Source organism: Mustela putorius, unplaced genomic scaffold (genome assembly GCF_011764305.1).
Source record: "Mustela putorius furo isolate JIRA1106 unplaced genomic scaffold, ASM1176430v1.1 tig00000275_pilon_pilon_pilon, whole genome shotgun sequence".
NCBI classification, from domain to species: Eukaryota; Metazoa; Chordata; class Mammalia; order Carnivora; family Mustelidae; genus Mustela; species Mustela putorius.
In genome coordinates, this window is record NW_025421341.1 from 27,987,299 (window position 1) to 28,009,174 (window position 21,876).

Genomic DNA, 21,876 nt, shown 5'->3' on the forward strand with positions numbered 1-21,876 from the left:
TCACAATTCCAGACTTCAAGCTCTATTAAAAAGCTATAATCATCAAGAGAGTATGGTACTAGACACATAGATCAATGGAACAGAATAGAGAGCCCTGAAATGGAACCTCAACTCTATGGTTTACTAATTTTTGACAAAGCAGTAAAGAATGTCTGACAGAAAAAGATAGTCTCTTCAACAAATGGTGTTGGGAAAATTGGACAGCCACATGCAGAAAAATGAAACTGAACCATTTCCTTACACCACACACAAAAATAGACGCAAAATGGATGAAAGACCTCAATGTGAGACAAGAATCCATCAAAATCCTTGAGGAGAACACAGGCAGCAACCTCTTTCACCTCAGCCACAGTTTCTTCCTACAAACATCACCAAAGGCAAGCGAAGTAAGGGCAAAATGAAATATTGTGACCTCATCAAGGTCAAAAGCTTTTGCACAGCACAGGAAACAGTCAACAAAACCAAAAGACAACTGACAGAATGGGAGAAGATATTTGCAAATGATGTATCAGATAAAGGGCTAGTATCCAAAATCTATAAAGAACTTTTCAACTCAACACCCAAAGAACAAATAATCCAATCAAGAAATGAGCAGAAGACATGAACAGACATTTCAGCAAAGAAGACATCCAAATGGCCAACAGACACATGAAAAAGTGCTCAACATGACCCGGCTTCAGGGGAATACAAATCAAAACCACAGTGAGATACCACCTCACACCAGTCAGAATGGCTAAAATTAACAAGTCAAGAAGTGACAGATGTTGGTGAGAATGTGGAGAAAGGGGAATCCTTCTACACTGTTGGTGGGAATGTAAGTTGATGCAGCCACTTTGGAAAATAGTATGGAGGTTCCTCAAAAAGTTGAAAATAGAGCTACCCAGCAATGAAACTACTGGGTATTTACCCAAAAGATACTAATGTAGTGATCCAAAGGAGCATGTGCACCTGAATGTTTATAGCAGCAATGTCCACAATAGCCAAACTATGGAAAGAACTAGGCATCCATCAACAGATGAATAGATAAAGAAGATGTGATGTGTATATATACATATATATACACCCACACCCACATACATACCATGGAATACTATGCAGCCATCAAAAGAAACAAAATCATGCCATTTGCAATGATGTGGATGGAACTAGAGGGTATCATGCTAAGCAAAATAAGTCAACCAGAGAAAGGCAATTATCATATGATCTCTCTGATATGAGGAATTTGAGAGGGAAGGCTGGGGGTCATGGGGGGTAGGGAGGGAAAGAATGAAACAACATGGGATTGGCAGGGAGACAAACCATAAGAGACTCAATCTCAGGAAACAAACTGAGAGTTGCTTGGGGGCAGGGGAGTAGGGATAAGGTGGCTGGGTTTTGAACATTGGGGAGGGTATGTACTATGGTGAGTGCTGTGAAATGTGCAAGCCTGATAATTCAAAGACCCGTACCCCTGGGGCAAATAATACTTTATGTGTTAATTTAAAAATAAATAAAAAACAATAGTTGCTCTCAAATACTGTATGTCTGATTGAGAGTAGAGTAACACGACTCAAATGCAGACTTCTTTTGTAGCTGTATCTGGTGCTCCACTAAGATCACTATGGTATAATACCACCTTGTGAAGACTGAGCTGGTTTAAGAAAATTTTTGTTTCCTTAGTAGTAAGTTTCTGATATCTGGATTCAGGTTTCCAGTAATAATGATCACATAGCTACTTGATTCATGAACGTCATACAGTAAAGATAGAGCCCCTCATGCAATGTATGAGATTGGAAATTCATTCAGGTTGGGGCTTTTATAAAAGGAACCATAGGTATAATAGCTAGGGGTGATTCCTGATGACCTCTAGTTATGAAATGATATTGGTTCTTAATAAGATAACTGAGTCTGAATCACCCTCATGTAATCGTGTGATAAATCTAAACCATTATTTTACAATTTGCATTATTTCCCATTTGTGCAGAATACACAGGTATAAGAAAAGGCATACATGTATAATCAACGCCTATGACATGCTAGTTATCTCAGTTATATTTTGCTGTGCTTCTGGAGAATTTGGCTGAAAAAGAAGGCCTCCATAAGGTTTCAGCTTTAAGAACTGTGGCCTTTCCACTCACGATTCTTGAATGTGTCTCCACTGAAGCAAAGATAAATTGATCAAATAAGAAGAGAAGTATGCAGTCATATTTGTTGAGGGTATTAATATGGTTGCAAAGAACTTCTTTTCTGAGAATTAGATGCTTTCAGACCGCTACAAATTGTCTTGGCCACAGAAGACTTCCTGTTCTTTTTTACAGACCTTCTGGTGGACAATTAGAGGAGCTCAATTGCATGAAACAGATCCGAAACAGCACTGGAACTCAGCCGAGCTCCTCTTGGTCGTAGAATTTTATAAGAGGCTTACTGTCCAGAGATTAGGCGTTTGGAAATAAAAACTGTCACTTTATTTATGCAATGAGGCATGCAGCTCTAATGTTTGTAATTTCAGGTCCATGATACTCAGACATTTTTAACTACCACCACGACACTTTCTGATTCCTTCCACCCTTTAGCGGGTAGTCTCCGCGGCTTTGACACAGCCACCATTCTGCTGGCTGAAGTGACCACAGAAGACTTTGTTTGAAGCACATCACGGCCATTTCTCAATTGGCCAATGGCCACTGCTCAAAGTATTAAAAAAAAAAAAAAAGCTGCTTTTCTTATCCTGTAGCTAAAGCCTCCTCGGACAGTACTGTAGATCCCAGCTGCTTAAAAAGAACAAAAATGATGGTGTTTATAGTAACTAATCAGTCTGAAACTGGAGAATTCAACAAGCCTTATAGTTAAGACATTTCACAATCAATTCCACCTAAAAATGTGTGTAAAAGTGATCTTCACCTAAATTTTTCAAGGCACTGATATGGCCTTATATTCTGGTAGAGCAGACACTTGTACTTGAACAGAAGCCTTTGCAAGTTGCTTGAAAAACACCTTTTATTACATTCAGAAGAGTACTGTTGTGGTTTTTGTTTTATTTAAGTATGTGAGAATATCATTTTACCTTCGTTGTGCTCACCCTCTAGATAATTTCCTCTTTATTCATTCATTTGTTTATTATTTTTAAAATATTTGAATATAGTTGATGCACAATTTTACATTAGTTTCAAGTACAACATAGTGACTCCACAACTCTATACGTTATGCTGTGCTCAGCGTAGCTACCATTTGTCGGCATACCGCACTATTACAATACTGTCGATTATATTCCCTATGCTGAACCTTTCATCATTGTTGACTCATTCATTGTGCTTTAAGGGGAAGACTTTCTTGTTTTGTTGAAGTTAAATTGTATGGGAAATGCACAAAAAGTGAGCCGTTGCCCATAACTGGATAGTTGTCATCATCTAGCCAAGTCAAGCTAGAACTTATCACAGTATTTAATAAGTTAAGTAGGGGGCACCTGGGTGGCACTGTCTGACTCTTGGTTGTGGCTCAGGTCGTGATCCCAGGGTCACGAGATCAACCCCGCAGGGAGCCCAACGTGAGAATTCTATTAGTGCGAAGTCTTCTTAAGACTTTCTCTCCCTCTGCCCCTCCACTCTGCTCTCTCTCTTTATCTCTCAAGTAATAAGAATATAAATAGGGACATTTGCGGACCTGGTTCAAGTTTTTTACTCTTAGATTGGTAAACCACTTAGCAAGTCATTTCATTTTGTGTGTGTGTGTGTGTGTGTGTGAGAGAGAGAGAGAGAGAGAGATTCATTTTGCAGGCTCCAAAATGTGTCTTGTATCCTCTGAAGAGGTAGGGATGATACATTTTACATATGGGAAAATGTGAGCATTCATAGAACACAGTGCTCCAACGATACACTTAATATACCTTCCCTTGGCAAGTACTCAGAGGTTATGGTCTGAGTTCTCTTTCCAAGGAGGCACAGAGAACGAACCTCCTTGATGTGAGGCCTGTGGACATGGTCCCATGACGGGCAAGGCCTGCCACCAGCTAACCTGCTTACAGCCAACCCAACGTGCATCTTTCCATCGGGCTGCTCACATGCCTTCTTCCACACTGGACTCATTCTTGCACAAGCCCCATCCATGCTCCTCTTCCTCTCAGAAAAGTCCTTGCTTTTTCTTGTTCTTTTCTAACCTGAGGCTTAGTATTAAGTGCCATCTCCTGAAAATCTTCTCTAATTTATCCAACATACATTTTCTCTGCTCTGAAATCTAAAATTTATTGTCTGTATCATACATGAAGTCGGCAGCTCCATTCTGGAATATTTTAGATTCAAAATCTCTGCTAGTGATTAATTCAACATCTCTCTCTCCCCCCCATATATATACATATATTTCTGGTTATATATATATATATAATATTATATGCATATTGCTGATATATAAGCAAGACACATTAAATATGCATTAGAAATAAAAAGTAACAATAAATTAAATGCTTTACCATGTTCTTTATTGTTTCTTTAGTACACCTGTTTATTCCTTTAGAAGAGTGAAGTACTTGCATATAGACATGTATTGTGATTTTTTTTGCACCCTATCTCTGACCATCTATATTACCCTTACATTAATGTTTAAAAAATCCTTTCTTAAAAAATAACAGTGCTATTAGGACATAACTGGCATGCCATAGAGTTCACCCTTTTAAAATGTAGAATTCAGTGATTATATGTATATATATTATATATATAATATATATATATATATATATATTCCCCCCCCACAGGATAGTGCAGCCATCATCATTTTTTACTTTGGAATATTTTCATCATGTCCAAAAGAAACTCTATATTTCCTAGCAGTTACTTCCCGTTCTTCTTTCTTCTGAGGCCTTGGCAACTGCTAACTTCCTGTCTCTGTGGATTTGCCTTTTCTGGACATTTCAGTTGGACTCCTACCATATGTGGTCTTTTGTAACTGGCTTCTGCACTTAGCATAATGGTTTCAAAGTTTCACCCATGTTGTAGTATGAATCAGTTATTTCATTCTTTTTTTTTTTTATGACTGAGTAATATTCCATTGTGTGGATAGACCACAGTATATTTATTCATTCTTCAGTCGATGGACATTTGCACTGTTTCCTCTTTGGAAACATTTATGAATAATGCTTCTATGAACATTCATGTACCAGTCTATATGTACACTTTTTGTGTCTATCTTCCTAGTTTGATCAAGCCCAGAGAAGTCGCCATATATTCTTACTCAACTGAAATAATCCCTCTAGAATTCTTCACTACCACACCAATTTTCTGATGGTACCCATTGTGGGATTCAGGGAGTTAATATTTCCCCAAATAATGCATCTTATTTCTCTAAGGAGCTGCTGGCCATAAGCATGCTGTGTAGACAGAACCGTAAACGTTTCTGTAACGTTTCTGTTACGTGTAAAACGTTACATTTCTGTAGCGTTTCTGTTACATAAACAGAAACGTAAATTACAAGTCAAGGTGCTCGTGTTTGATTTCTGTCTTCACAGATACACTACATCCTTGAACAAGAGCCTTTGAAAATCTCAACCTCATTAGCTTACAAATGAGAGGAATATTAAAACTTAGAAATAACCTAGTTTGACAAAGACTGTCACTTACCTTTTAAATTGCAATTACAATTGTTCTTTCATCAACACTGTGAGCCATTTAAAGCCTACTTTTTAGTCTCAGAAGCCAAAAACTGAAAAGAGGTTGAGAGTTTTATAAAATGTTGAGCTGTGTCTCAGTAAAGCAAGAGGAAGGAAAAAAAAAAAAAAACCACTAATGACTCAGGACCTTTCTGCTTTTCAATTTAAAAGATGTTGGGGTCTTTCTGCTTCCTAGCAACAAAATGAGCCATGTGGTTGAGTCCAGAAATCCCCTTACACCAGTTGCTTTTTATAGCTTAAAACATACTATGGAAAGAAAAAGCCATTGGTACATCAAGAATTCATGATTCACTCAGTAATAATAATAAGCCAATGGGAACTGCAGGATACACTAGGTAACCCAGAGACACTAATTCTGAACTACTGAGATGAAGAGGGGATTTGAGAATATCATGTAACTCTTCAGGCAGGTCATTTCCCATGCACAACACAGACTTTTGACTTCGAAAGTGGCACCTCTTGGTGTCAAAAGCATAACCTTTCAAGTGTAAGCCCTGTTTCTTGTTCATTTTGTTGCCCTTGATACATGCAGCTTAACTCACAGAAAGTAAGCCATGGTGCTGAGTTGAAATAGTGCAGTTCTCCTGGCATGGGCAGTTTTGAAATGCAGGCAATCCAGTGGCCCTCCACGGTGTGATAGCTTACAGACCTCTGAACTTTCTTATTTAAGCTTTTGTTAAGTCCGGAGGTGATTCCACATCAGGCTTTCTGTGTCTGTTATTCAATAGGAAACTCATTCCTGGCTTTCTCATTTTTGGTTCTGCTATTTTTTTTTTTTTTTTAATCAGTTTCTCCTCAAACTGAGTCACTCAACACTATGATTCACTGTGTCCTTGAAACTGTTCTTTAGTTCTTGTTTTTCCTTTCTTAGTCTCCTTGCCTATTTTATGAAGCCACAATTTGGTGACTGAGTTTCTTATTTTTTTGGTCCTAAGTTTCTATTACTAACTGCTTCAGAAAGAAAGATAAGAAAAGCAAGAGTCCCAAATACAATAAATGAAGTAGCTCATGTTTTTTAAATGAAAGAGCTAAGAAATATACCTAAGGCCGTTTATTCTTAGTGATTCACTATGATGCAAAATGTCCCAGAGATCACAATGCCTGCTCCCAGGACCCACGCACTGGATGTGCCAAGACAATGGGAAATACTTTTACTTCAGTTTCTTTACCAGGAAGAAGACGATTTTTAAGTCAATGTTCCATAATCTTCACGAAAGCTCACGACCCTGTCATTGTGTTGGGTACTTAAAATACAGGTAAAAACTGATTTCTCCCACGCCTAGTAACAGAAAGCAGGTACATTATGGGGTGCAGAAAGGAAATCAGCCTCTGTTGATAGTGGCTATGTGGCAGGCACTGTACCAGCTGAATGAGCTTCTGGAGCTGATCTTAGCGATCAGCTGATCTTAGGGCTGTTTTCCTAAGGTGATATGTTGGGTTGTGTCGAAGAGGAAAGTATCACATTAATGATCACTTTCCTCCTCATCAACCAAAACCAATTACTTCACTCTCTTTATACTGAAATTCCACTTTGGAATTTTTGGTTCCTAAAAGTACTCAAAGAATTAAAGGTATATTCTAAAATAACAATCCACATGTTTTTGAAAGATAATTCATGAAATAAATGTTAATTTTCCACCTGCTTTGTGCCAAGTGCCACTCTAGCTGCTGGGGGAGGGGGATCTCCCAGTGATCAAAACAGAACACATCTCCATCCTGCTCGAGGGTACATCCTCATGGTAAGGAACGAGTGATAGAAGAGAGAAAAAGCAAACTGAGGTCCTTCTAGGTTTGGCAGGACTAGAAAGAAAAGAAAAATGTGGTGTCATAAAGGGACACTACATGGTTGGAGTCATGGATGCTTCCTTGGACAGGTAGCATTTGAATTGAATTATGAATGAAAAACAGGAATCCGTCGTGCAAGAGAGCAGACTGGCCCTGACACAGGGGATGAGCTTTGCCAGTTCAGGGAACCATAGAGAATGCTAGGTATCCATGCAGTGACCAAGGGAAACAGGGCGGGGAGATAAAGGCTCTGAGGTCATGCAGAACCAGGTGCTGGGGACAATGGCGACATGTTGGTTTGACACTGAACGCAACGGGAAACGATTGGAAATTTTTAACTAGAGCTGTGGCATTCATTGCCTGATTTGTATTTCTAAAACTTCCTTTAAATGAGGACAAAGGAAGAGGGCAGGAAGACTGGTTAAAAGCTACTTTTGGGGATCTAGACAAAAAAGGATGTGGTGGTTTGGGTCAGCGGGGTGAGTAGGGAGAAACACTGCCCGAATCCTGTCTTGGTAGAAAATAATTTCCTGTAAGATATATTAAATAACAGTTGAAGCCCCTGTTTCTTGGTATGTCTCAACCATAAGAAGCCAGGATTCTTAATCAACTGTTACTTTCATCCATATTAGGGCACACACTCCTTAAATACAGGGCTTTTTCTTTTCTTGCCTGCCTCACTTATCTGAGAAGTGCAGTTCTATATTCAGTGCTTTGTGGGTGCAAAATAAATATTGATTAAATAAAGCCAGTAATGAATCAGGTCTGCCTAAAGTAAGGGTGCTTGGTAACATGCAAACATGGAAGTGAGCTGGATTCTCTCACCTGTAGGGCATAACCAGGCTTGGGGCTTTTGGAGGGAGGGTGGGAAGTTTGGAGCTTCTCCCCTCCTTCCATTCTGTGATGCCCCAGGGATGGGGGTGATCACTCTATTACCACTTCCCACTGGGTGAGCAGAGTCTGTCCACACACATCCCAGGTAATCCTTACCATTGCTCAAAAACATGATTTCCCTTCATTTTGAAGGCAAGGGGGGTGACCACAGAGGGTGTTGAGCAAAGGACCGGAAAAGGAAAGAATTCAGTGTATTTACTGGAATATTCACTTCTGGAAAACAAAGAAGTATGTATGCTATTATATGCTCTGTTCACACGATTAAGGAAGACAAAGGTCCTAGAGTAATCAGACAATTTTTAACTTAAATGATTGTGAAAAAAATGCCAGAATATGAATTTAAATTCAGTGCAATTGTTACATCCCATCCACTTTCTTCTGAAACTAGGGGAATTTGGAGTAGCTTTTGTCATATATCTGGATGACAGAGCTAGAAGAAAATGTCTCCAAGTTTCAAGGATTTTTGTATTGTCTGACAGAAAGAGTCTATTCATAAAGTTTTATCTTCAGTATGAAAGAAAGTGAGGGTGTGGAAATAAAAAAAAAAATAATAATAATAAAATGTGGCTCAACTTTGTGCTTGCAGTTCAAGCCCTGGTGGTCTAAACCACGGAAATGACATTTCTGCATGAGATCCGCCTCTCTTAATGTGTGTCAACCAGTAAAGTAGGACCCGTGTAAAAATCTGAAAAACAAATTGGGATAGTTCCTTTTTTTCCTTCCTATAAATCTATCTCCTTTCTTCCATCATTCTCTATACTTGGAACAGAACATGGTGAACTTCCATCTACTTTCTTTTTTAATAATCCATGGAAGAAGGTGAAAATAATTCACCTTAGAAACCAGAAGCCAGATCTGCCCCAAAAGTAAGAGGAAAGAATGGGAGTGTGAGGCTGTTTGAAGAAGCATGAGCATGAGGCCCCAGAAATTCAGCAGAGGTTCCCATGGACAGTGGTTACTTCCCAGGGTTACCCTGGAGCTACCTTTTCATTGGCTTTAAGATATTTATTTGTGATATCTGAACACCATTCTTTTAGGAAAAGACATGAAAGGTCACCATCTGCTCATTGAGATCTCCATTTACACAGATATTTTTTAACAATGTAAAAATGTTTGAGATGACCACAAATGGAATGCTGGAGACATGTGAGTGCTCATCAGCCATAAGTTTACTGTGTTTGTTTCCAATTCCACAATGAACTGCCCTTTTATTCATTCTCTCTACGATCTTCAGGACATTCCACATGCCAGAGAGCACCGTCTTCAGATCACAAATCTTTCCATGAAGATGTGTTGGCCTCTCTTTCTTTGCCCGCAAGCCTTACCAGTTCCTTACCAAAGGACAGCCAAGATTAAGGGTGATTTTTAAGAATTGCATGTTCTGTGCCAAGAGATTCCTCCCTCTGCCTTTGGCTGGTTTAACTCGCTCAGAAGCTTTCAGTTAGAAATGGGTGAGAGAAAAAATGCTCTGGGAGGCTAGGTACCCAGACTTTGGTATGGACACGGGTACCATCTGGAATGAGCAGTACTCTGTGCATCTCCCACCCCAAAGGCCACTGTGGAACTTTCAGCTATGCCAAGACCTCGGGCATTCTCTATTGGTGGATGTGGCTTCCCACTACAGTGACTATGATGTAGGGTAGCCCCAGGAAAGAGTACTGCCCAACCTGAATCTATAAGGGAAGACAGTGACCCGACTGGAGAGGATCTTTTATCATCTCTGGGGCCATCCCAAACTTAGATGGTTGGAAAAATAACACTTACTGAAAAGTCATCACTGGGGAAGAACAGAAGATCTTGAAGGGGATCATTCCGATAGGTCTTTTCAAGTTCTTCAATGACAGTTTCATAATCCAAAGGCTCAAGGAGCCTGGGCTTTTCCTGCTGTGGAAAAAGAAAATATGACATTAACCACTGACACATATAATTTTGCTTCTTCTCAACGTGTGGTTGAATTTCGCTTCTTAGCTACCAAGGCTTTGACATGATGCAGTCCTTCCAGTAGAGTCACAGAGATTCCAGGCATTTAGGGCAAAGCCACATAACTATTATTTCCAGATCTGAAATAATATGAAAAGATCCTGAAATACTTGACTTCTTGCTCAGTAATTCAAGCTGTTCTCACTGAGCTCCCAAAGCTCATGCTATTCAGCCAAACATACCCGCTGAATTATGTGAACTTTATCTTTGTCAGTTTGAAGAAAAGTCCTCTGCTTTCTTGCTGTAGTATTACGATCATCAACAGTTTTGCTGAATTAGATCCTTCCTTGTGAGATTTACTTGGATCTATTTTAAAATGTTGGCTCCCTATTAGCAAGCAAAGTATCACAGGCTGTCTTCGTTGTCCCTGAAGCATGGATCCTGTGTCAGGATTAATTGCTTGGCTCTCTGTTTCTTTGCCACAACAGAGAGAAGCTGGGTAATTCTCTAGCAGGGTTGAACAATGCAACTATTATGGATGCATTGTGGTAGAAACGGAGAAGAGTCTGAAAAATTAGCCAGATGATCACATCGCCTTAAAATCTGGAAGCCAAGATGAGAGGCACTTCCCTCAAAGAAATGGCCTATAACACCAAATGACAAATGCCAGAGGGGAAAAAGGTGTGATGGTAGCATTACAAGGCTGATGTGTTTATGCCAAACGTGAGAAAAATGGGTCCCCAAATACAGAATAAAACATTGCAAAACAGAAAATCAAGGACACAGTCTTGAATTCCCTTGCCATTTGATGAAATATTTGTACAACTTAAGTGACAAGGGATGGTCTTTGAGATTATTTGGGGGCTGTAAGGAGCTGGAGTGATCACCATGAACTTTGGAGGCTAAGGAGGAATCTCATAAATGGAAAAAACCTTTTTTTTTTCTCTAGCACGCCAATGCCATCAACAGTTTCCTGTTGTCCTCACCCCTCCCTAGTCTGCAGAGCACAGAGGTTTAGTTTTGATTTCTAAGACCTTCTTTGGAAGATCTCTGCTGGTGAGGCCCTAAAAACTTCCACGAACATTTTAATAATTGCTGACTGGCTCCTCTAAGTAGCAGTCGACGTTTTTTCTAAATATAAACAAAATCAAAAATAAGATGTGACATCGTGGACCACTAAAAAGAACTTCCATGTACTTTCAGCATTAAAACAAAACAGAACAAACCCATTTTACAATGCTTAAGTAAACTAAAGATGATGTATGGTGAATATTCTCTCTGGAGTGGCCCGTCGAGTTAAGACTGCCAGACTTAGCAAACAAAAAACACAGGACTCCATGTAATTTTTGGAGGAAAGATGTTTATTTGTCCCACACAACCTCTTTAGGGAAAGAGCTGTGTGAAATGTTCACTGTTTCGTAGCATAAGACACAGAGACACTATGGCATGAATAAGGTAATTAAAAAAAAGTCCTAGAACCCCTGCCTTTTGACTTGATTCTTCTATGTAGATTTGTTTTAAGTTCTGATTCCCTGTTTTCCCAGGCCAAGGTTGATCTCAAGGACCACAGACTCATGGCTCATGAGGCAAATGCAGGCTCCAGATGTTAGATTTGGCTTTATTTTAGTTTATTTTTAGTTGGCTTTGAATGTCTTCAAGTAGTGGTGATTCAGTGGAGCTCAGCTACGGACCTCAATGCTCTGCCTCTAAGATCTCTTACCCTGTAATGTCACATGCTGCTCCCTCAGACCTTCAAGTCTGAAATATGTAGCTTGTTTGGGAACCTCTATTTTTTCCCTTCTTCTTTTAAAATTGTGTTTGTGCATGAAACGTAGCAAATGAACCATAGATTTCGTTGGTTATGTCCCTTTCCCTCACTGGTTCTCCAGTTTGCAGATGTTGTTGGCCTTCAGTGCTCACATACCAATAGCCCGTAATGTAACTACCAAGACTTTCTTCTCGCTGTCCTCATTTCGACATGAACAGGACTGTGAGAGTGTCACTTCTTATTAGTATGTGTTGCAACTTATGGGTTTAAAAGCAAATGACAGAATATGTTTTCAGGGGCCTTTTACCATCCTGTTCTCACTCTCCTTTTAATTTTATCTCCCTTAGTTGCAATGTGACCATTAATATCAAGCTGGAGTCAAGAAGACCTTCAGAGAAGATGTTTCAGGTGGCCCACACTCTACCTAGAATTAGCCCCAACTCAATTAGTACAATGGGAAAATCAGAGCTCGCAAGTCACAGGGTGTTAATAAAACCGTAGAGATATTACATCCCCACCTTCCTTGATGCACCTAATAAAAGGCATAGCCTAAAAACTTCTGCTGGAAGGTATATTTTTATTACATCATTTAAGGCTAGGACATATCAGCCAATCAGCGAATAACATTTATTAAGCTTTTCCTGTTTAAATGTTGCGCTTAGGTTATTTTGTCATAGGGCTGCAAAACCTAGCAGAGCTGCTTCAAATAATGCATTAATTTTTTGACTTCTGAGGGACAGATTAGTAAAGTTCTATCTTTCCAGGAAATGTGTTAGTCAAGGTGCAGCATGCAAAACATCCAGTGTTTCATAATTTTGTGGATATGAGGTTTAAAAATGAAAATAACAATGATATACCCCGTAGCACCTAGGGCCTGGGATTTGGCTATGCTTGGCATGAAGGCTTTATGCATCTGTGATGGTGAGGGTTCAGGTCATGTGACGAGTAGTTCTCTCTGGAGCAAGAGAGCTGTCTGCTCAGTGTTTCGGTCAAAGAGACACATGTATATGAGCATGGTGGAATCAGTTAATTTCTCACTATGGCTCCTTGCAGAGATGTTGAGCAAAAATGAGAGCTAAGTAGCATTGATTTATAGCTTTAGAACAGTTGGATTGTCCCTCCTGAATTTAATGTGCCTCTTTCTTTTGGAAATACACCAACTGGGCTAAGGCATGTGCCAAGATTACCCTGAATTGGATTGGATTTTTATAGTGCTTTTTACTCTTGCTCTCTCTCAGATGACTAATGAATTTCATTAGCTGTTCTAAAATCTCTCCAGGCATGGGAAAAGGCACCCACCAATACCTGTTATCATGCAGCGGAACTGTGTTGCACTGCAGTGGTAAGGGACCCTGTTCTTCTCATAAATATTGAGGGATTTGTTTGATCTACTTTCTCAAATCCTCAGCTCTCCTCCAATTCAACTTCTCAGCAGCATAATGGGCTCCTGTCACAAAAACAAAGGCTTTCCTTCCTTCTACTTATTCTACAACTTCTCATGGAATGTCAGCACAATATCTTACTCCTAGAGTCGATAAACCTGCCATTGTAGTAATAACCCAGGCTGTCAAGAGTCGTTTAATTTGGTTTGAAGGAGCAGATTGTGCCTTAGCTAAAGACGCAAATTTCAAGGACATAGTATACTGTTGCAAGGATCTGAATTAATTTCATAATTATAATTCAAAATCAAATGGGTGAAGAAATGACGACTGAAGATCTCAGCATTTGAAAGTGTCTAACAATGACAAGTAAAATAACTAAATTATCAACCTAGAATAGAAGTACAATTTAACTAAGAAATAAACTAGACCACCCAGCCTTATTTTAGGGGAGTCCAAAGTAAAAAGTGGAGTGTGATTATAAGTGTTTTATGCTGAGATGAATAGAGTGTAACTTTTACTCTGGAACCAGAACCCTTGGTGTTTTAGCTCTGGAATTGCTGCTTATGGGCAATGGGATGTTGGACATGTTAATTAGAATCTCTGTGCCTTAGTTTCTAATCTGTAAAATGGACATCTTAGTAGGAGCTATGTTATAGTATTAAATGAGGTAATATAGGTTACACTTTTAGACTAGCACCAAACCCATAGTACTAATTCCGTAAGCGTTAAGTAAAGTCTGTGAGTTTAAATTTCCCTTAGTCATGAATTTAAAGCACTTAAATTGCAAATTTAATGTGTATAAAGAGCAAAGAGGAGGCATTCAATAAATATTTGAGTAAAAAAGTTTATATCTTTGGACCCAGGAATTCCTTTTTTGAGACCGTATTTTAAAGAAATAACTACACATACAAGCCAAGACGTGTAAGTGTATGTCTTTGCAATATTATCTTTGGAACAAGATGGAGAAAAAATATTGACCTTAATCCAAGAGGGATAAGGAAGGCAGGCAGGATGGTGGAGGTCATATCCCCAAAGTGAAGACACTAGAGCTGTTGCTCAGAAACAATGGTTCCTCAAAAAGTTAAAAATAGAATTACCCAATGACTCAGCAATTTCACTATTAGGTTTTTATCCAAAGGATACAACCATAGTGATCTAAAGGGGCACATGCACCCCAATGCTCACAGCAGCAATATCCACAACAGCCAAACTATGGAAAGGGCCCAGATGTCCATAGATAGATGAATGGATAAAGACGTGGTGTATATATACAATGGAATATTACTCACTCATCAAAAAGAATAAAATCTTGCTATTTGCAATGACATTTATGGAACTAGAGGGTATTATGCTAATCAGAATAAGTCAGAGAAAGACAAATACCATATGATTTCATTCATATGCAGAATTTAAGAAACAAAACAGAGGATCATAGGGGAAGGGAGGGAAAAATAAGATAAAAACAGACAGGGAGGCAAACCATAAGAGACTCTCAACTATAGGGAACAAACTGAGAGTTGCTGGAGGGGAGGTTGGTGAGGGGAAGGGGTAACTGGGCATTAAGGAGGGTGCTTGATATAATGAGGACTGGGTGTTCATGTAACTGATGAACCACTAAATTCTACCCAGAACTAATAATATATTGTATATTGACTAAACTGAATTTAAATAAAAAAAAAATTAAAACCAGTGATTGATATTTTTCAGACTTGTGTGTAGTAGACAGAGGCTTGCTGCTGTAATGGGCTTTGGAAAGGACATTGGAAATAGGATGTGGATTAAAACACACTAATGAATGATTGTGTAGTATCTTCCTTTGTTTCCTCCTTGTAACTCTTCAATTCTTTAGTAAAGGTAGTAATGACGTTTTGAATATGTTTGGCTTTTGAGGGGAAAATGTGAGAAGGCTGCAGTCCATGATCAAGATGTCCAAGAAGACAAGCATGTCTACAAAAGGAGAAACAAGGATTCAAGATGCACATATATTGTGATTTGAAAGACTGAATCCAAAACACTTCAGTCTCTAAGAGGTAGTGAGGTCTGAAGGACAAGACCAGCTAAAAATGGGAAATAATAAATCACTGAGGCTAAGGGAATGATTAGGAAATTATGGTATATCCATTCTAAGAAACAGTACATGGACATTACAACTGAACTTTTGGGAAGTTGGTAATAAGAAGCAAAATTGCTTATGTATTATTATTAAATAAAAGTGGGAATAAATATTGTACACTGGAATTTAAACCTAATCTGCACAATATCTAAACAATTTAAAGAAAGATTAGAGATATAGATCTAAATGCTATTAGTTATTTATATTTGGATGGGAGATGACATTTAGGATTTTACTCTTTTGCCTTCTCAAATTTTCCAAATTTTTCTGTAACAAACATGTATTGCTTTGATTGTGGTTAAAAAATGAACTAGGTCTTTCAAAACTATCATGCCTCCATGGAAACACTGGGGAATTATTTGATTTTAAAACTGTTTACCCTTGGAAGATCCATCAGAGAGGAACAGTAAAAAAGTCACAGAGGGGACTTCACATGGAATTTCAACCAGGAACAGCTTCAAGTAATTAAAAAAGATATATAAAACACTGGGGAAAGAAGACTGGGGAAAATAATTACAGATTATGTATGTGGTCCTAGAATCGAATGTCAGCAAAAAAGAGAAGAACAATTAGCAATGTATTAACTAAAGTATTTTGAGCTCTGTAGGGAACCTCAGACATCTGCTAAGTTACTTAAACATCTCTGTGCATTGGTCATTGTGGCAAAAGAATAGAAGTCAGGATCTCTAGTTGGAGGGTCACAGTGTTTTACCTACAAGCTATGTACCTGGGACAAGGTATTTACGTTGTGCTTGAGTGATTTTGATTTAAATGAGTCAAAGGGCAACTTCCTGTTTGCAGCAGTGTTATTACAAGGATCAGGGAGATGAAGTATGAGGGAGGGGAGTAAGTGAACCGCTAAATGCCAGACAAATATAGAGAACTGTCTTTACTGAAAAGGACTGAAAATTACCCCACACGTTTTAGTCAAAAGCACATAACAAAACCAAGTCAAACCAACCAACCAGTTAAACTCATTACACTAAATTTGTCTTCATGTACCAGAAACTGTGGTACATGTTTCTATATATATTATATAAATTTCCTTTAAAAAAAAAAGCCCTTAATTTCTAGTGATTCTGTGGAAGCAAAAGAAGTAGTAACATAAGGAAAACACTGACTTTTTTTTTAAAAAAAAGGGCAATGTCTCTTCTGTGACTTTCTTGAAGTCTGGCTGCTCTACCCCTCAAAGGCAAAAGAAAGGGGGGCGCCTGGGTGGCTCAGTGGGTTAAAGCTTCTGCCTTCAGCTCAGGTCATGATCCCAGGGTCCTGGGATCGAGTTCCGCATCGGGCTCTCTGCTTGGCAGGGAGCCTGCTTCCTCCTCTCTCTCCCTCTCTCTGCCTGCCTCTCTGCCTACTTGTGATCTCTGTCAAATAAATAAATAAAATCTTAAAAAAAAAAAAAAGGAAATCTACCTAAATCACATATATCAACACATGAAGGTAACTTTGAAATTCTACCTTTTACTTTCCTTGAGAGATAGCCTAGAAAATATTTTCAGTTATTTACACTTCTGGATTAAAACATTATTGAATTAAAATGAGTTTAGTATTAAACTCATTGGCTTTTCAAATATAAATACCTAGAGTACAATCAGGTTGTAGATACAGAATTTCTTTCTGTAGCTCTAAGCTACATTCATGCAGGTCAAGCTTGTTGGCACTCTGAGTCAATAGGATCGCTAAGGACTAATCAGGGAAAGTGGTTGGATGGGATGAAGAATGGAGAACCACTACAACAGTAAATTCTTCATTTTGGAAGGCCACATATTTGTATTCTAAATTTTAAGTATAATTACGGAGCTAAGCCTTGGTTACTCACCACTGGGGTAAGGGTCACTCTAGTTTGTTGATCTGAACTAGTACTATTCCTTTGGTCCTCCTTTTCAAAAAATCTGATCTTTTCAGGGAACACTATTATAAAAAAAGATTGTCCACCCTGCCTTTGAGAACTTTTATATCCTTTCTGTAACATGCATACCCTCTGTTATGCTAGTTGAGACTTTCTCAGTCTTCCTCAATCAGCCTTGTCCTTTCCAGATATCGGTACATTTATTCTAATTTGAATATTCATGACAGAATTAATTTACATCTGAGTGCCTTCTTCAGTTTACAAAACCATTCGTTTTGACTAATGATCCAGGAGAACAAACAAATAAAAGTTGATATTTACTTCAAGACCAATACAGTAGACTCTATCAAGGCATGACATTCCAATTATTTAAACATCCTCTTCACATCTTGGCATACAGACAAGCAAAAAGCTAACAATGAAGATCCACAGGGTTTTTAGAGAAACTCTAAAAAGAATTCCAATCTCAAGATCTCTAAAACAAATCTGAAACAACACAGCTGTTAACTAATTTAAGCATTATCAAGATAACTGGTTGAATTTCTTAGAGGAAATAAAAATACAAATGACACATGGATTCTTGAGACCTTAACTCAATCCAGGACCCTTTGGCCTTAGTGCAATTGGAACGGAACCAACTTCCACACTATCTGTGTTTAAAATAAATGAGAAAATTGGAGAGAGCCCACACAGCTGTATCCATGTCCACAGCTGTCAGCCAGTGGTCGTGTGACAGATTAATTCAGCCTTTCATCAAAGGGAGTTTTACTGGACAACCTCTCAAATGTTTGAGCTTCAGAAAACAAGACTAGTTTTCCTTACCAAAAAGGAAATGATTAAGTAAGGAATAAGCCATCTCATACTGACCTTTTAACCTTCTCTCTGTCTTGAAGTACACAGTTTCATGAGAATGGAAAAACACTAGCTAAATCAAAGTTACGAACTGTACAGCTGGGCAGGCTCAGATTAAGCTGAATTTGGAAATGGTTCCCTTGGTAACAAAAAGGGACAGAGATCGCAGAAGAAATCAACCAGTAGTAACATTTAAAATGTCTTAGTCCATTTCAGTGAAATGAAGCAGGTTAAAGTTGGTAAATTATAAAGCCCTTTACAAATATAAAGAAAGATAAAGTCGTCACATTCAACACAAACATTACAGTTAGAAAAATCAGAACATTCCATTTTGTTAACCCTTAATGTCATTGGGATAACTAAGCACACCAATGAGCTTTTTAGAATCTCTGATGTAAGGTGTACTTTCAAACTGACCTTTACAGTCTTATTTTCTTTAATAAGGAAATTTGATGATATATACCTTTTAGCAGTACGACAAAATTCTCACATTTTTGTGTAGCAAATGATGGTTAAGAAAATAAGAGTGGTTGCTTCTGCATCTAACACTGGTGCTTATAAAGAAGTAGAAAATGTCCAAGAAGATCTGGATCGAATTTAATTATATGTCTAACTCAGTTTTCTAGAAACACTTGAAAGATAATAAATATCATTAAAAATACATCACAACCCAATTACAAGTCTGCCTGATAGCAGACAAAGTAATGTCGTAGAGCCAACTGCTGGGAAATTTAGATTAATTTATATGAAATCTGTGATGAAAGCTGCCACTGGCTTAACCTTTAACACTATTTTAATATGTTAACCATCACACCAATGAACTTTCAGGACGAGTGTGAGGAGTGTGTGTGTATGTGTGTGTGCAAATATATATATACATATATACACACACATACACATAAACACATACATGCCACACACAAAAATGTAAGTAGTTCTGTCAACAGCATGTGTCCTATATGGTCAGTAAATCTCTCCATAATGACAGTTAGTTCCTTCTTTTATTTCCTTTCTTACTTTTGGTTACTTGAGATTGAATGTGTATTCTGGGCATCTGTTTTTTTTGTTTTTTTTTTTTTTTTTTTTTTTGCCCAGGCAACATCTGCCCTGCTTTCTTTTTGTACTAGCAGTTTATTTGCCTCTGCAGACTTCTCTCCCCACCCCCAGTAGAGCCAGTCTTGGTGGGTCTCAGTGTGCAACTAATGGACAGTTGTGTGGGACTCTGGCCTCTTTCTGCTCAAGATTCAGGATGCTGGTGGAAAGTATTGAATGTACCTTGCTAGGATCACATGCCCTGGACCATCACGTAAGCAGGATCCTTTTAATTATCAGTCTCACCTAGGACCATGATAAGTAGTTAACACTTTCTCTCACTGAGTATCCTTATGAAACCTAGAAGAGATCATTATTGCTTTATTTTATAGATCCAGAAATGTGGATTCTGGGGACTTCCTCAGGAACTGATATCTCAACCCAGCTCAGTGTGAAAGACCTATGGTCCTCCCCACTCCACCAGCCAAGGTCATGGCGTTGCAGGAATAGAAAACAGAAAACATCCCCCCCTCCCCCCCACATGCCCTGACACTGCAGGGAAGCTGCTGAAACACAGTCATCGTTTTGAGTACTAATTCTGTTCCCTTTGAGAATTTTTGCAGTGAAAGACATCTGGAGGCTGGTGTGAGGTCCCTGGGCACCTCATGGAAGGCAATAGTCAAAAGAGGACCAAATAATATTTGTAAGTGGGTAAGGAGGATGAAGAAAAGGAAATAAAAGATATATTAAGGAAATGTACATTGAATGCTAGCTAATGAATGTGTCAAAAACCACAACGGAAATTGTCACTAATTGGGGAATCTCTACGTTCATGAAGATTTGTGCCATTACCACCATCTGGGAAAGAAGAAGAGCTATCAGGATAATGGCATTACTTCCCGTTTGTTGTGCATGGCCCTCCCTGACAATCGGTCCACCTCCTGCTCAGATGTAATAGAGGGCATCATCATGAAGTTGACTCTGCCACATTGGCAGTTCTCCTCTAACTCGCTTTCCTCCTGGCTTAATGCCTCTCCTTCTCTTGGCAGTTGGTCTTGAGGAGAGTAAGCTCACTTTTGCTTAAGTCGCAAGCACCTCTCCTGGGTCCATTTAAAAGCGTCGTCTCTGCATCTACCTGGCACATGAGCTGGCTGCTCCTTCTTGCTACCCTTGCTACCCTTCCTAGGTTCTTGGGTCAGATCAAGTTTCAATTTACACTTCTCTATTTACATGGTCAGATTGAATTCAGATTCCACCCCCCCCATTACTTCAGTTTTTTTTTTGCTTTCTCCAATCATCTATTTATAACTCTCAGCACTGCTTTCCATTGTTTGAACCTGGAATCTGGTCCTGTTTCATTGCTATCTGCACCCATAATACTGAGACCCTCGCCTGTGCTTCCTTTCAGCTAACTGGCTCATTATGAAATATTGTGAATGTCTATATAAATGAGGGGTAACAGTAAAAAGGTAGCATAGATAACTAGGGAGAAAGGCTGTTCACAAATGTGTAAGAATAGATTAAAAATGGACTTAAAAGACAATAGCACAACATATTTTATAAAATGATGTGTGTGAGAGATATGTTAAAGATGTTATTAGATTTTCTTTCTATAGTTTTCACTTTTCTCCTGAAGGGCTAAAAGGCTATTACGAAAGACCAGAGCAAGAATTTTCACATGTATACAAAGTTTTCCAAATACTTTCAAATCCTGCAGATTAATAATCCACAAGCCAGTAACAACGTAAAGATAACAACTTACATTTATTTAGGTGTATTTTGCATCTTTTTCCTGATTGTACAGATAATTGATATAATAATTCAACTTGACCGTGTATTTAATCTTTCCAAATTAGGACATGCAACTTAGGGAGGAAACTATTTTTTTTTACTGACTTCCTATGCACTAGAGATCATACCGAATGATTGGTTAAAAAAAAAATAAAAATAGACAAGCAGTTTTAAAAAAAACAACCATAGAGTACCATACACACTCCACAAATTAAGAGAATAGTTCTACTTGATGATCTAACAGGTAAGTTTCATTTTCCTTGAATTTCTCTTATGATGCAGTTGCTGTCTCTTACAGTATATCAACTGTGAACAGGTGGATTAAAATATATCAAGGGCTTTCTAGATAGTACCCTTACAAATTGGATTGATAAAATTCCAAAACAACTAAAAATTCCAATAGAGGGGCGCCTGGGTGCTCGGTGGGTTAAAGCCTCTGCCTTCAGCTCAGGTCATGATCCTGGGATCAATGGTCCTGGGATCAAGTCCCGCATCGGGCTCTCTGCTCAGCGGGGAGCCTGCTTCTTTTCCTCTCTCTCTCTCTCTGCCCGCCTCACTGCCTACTTGTGATCTGTCTGTCAAATAAATAAATTAAAAAAAAAATTCCAACAGAATTAAATAAACAGCTTCAAACAGCATCTGAAGGAAATGAAATAAACAAAATGGTGGGTCTGTGTGTTACGAGAGTATCAGGTTTGGGCTGTATGCCTTTTAGGAAATCACTGTGTTCTAGTTAAGCATTCCAGATTACTGTGGAATGAAACCAATTCTAAATTTGCCTTAGAACAATAACTGGTTTGTCAAATTCAAAATGCACATGATCACAACAAAAACAGATAATCCATCATAATTACC

The 21,876-nt window shown here is 38.6% G+C and overlaps 1 protein-coding gene across 13 annotated transcripts in view; it reads right to left on the reverse strand.

Annotated features, from left to right (window-relative positions):
* The window catches only part of DOCK10 (dedicator of cytokinesis 10), a 268,794-nt gene that overhangs the window by 140,228 nt on the left and 106,690 nt on the right, over positions 1 to 21,876 (reverse strand). For 12 of the 13 annotated variants that reach the window (XM_045078792.1, XM_045078794.1, XM_045078795.1 and 9 more), the window contains exon 2: positions 10,076 to 10,195. In XM_045078792.1, coding sequence (XP_044934727.1) covers positions 10,076 to 10,195 — 120 coding nt within the window. The remainder of the gene's footprint in view (positions 1 to 10,075; positions 10,196 to 21,876) is intronic. The other variant, XM_045078793.1, reaches the window with a different exon arrangement.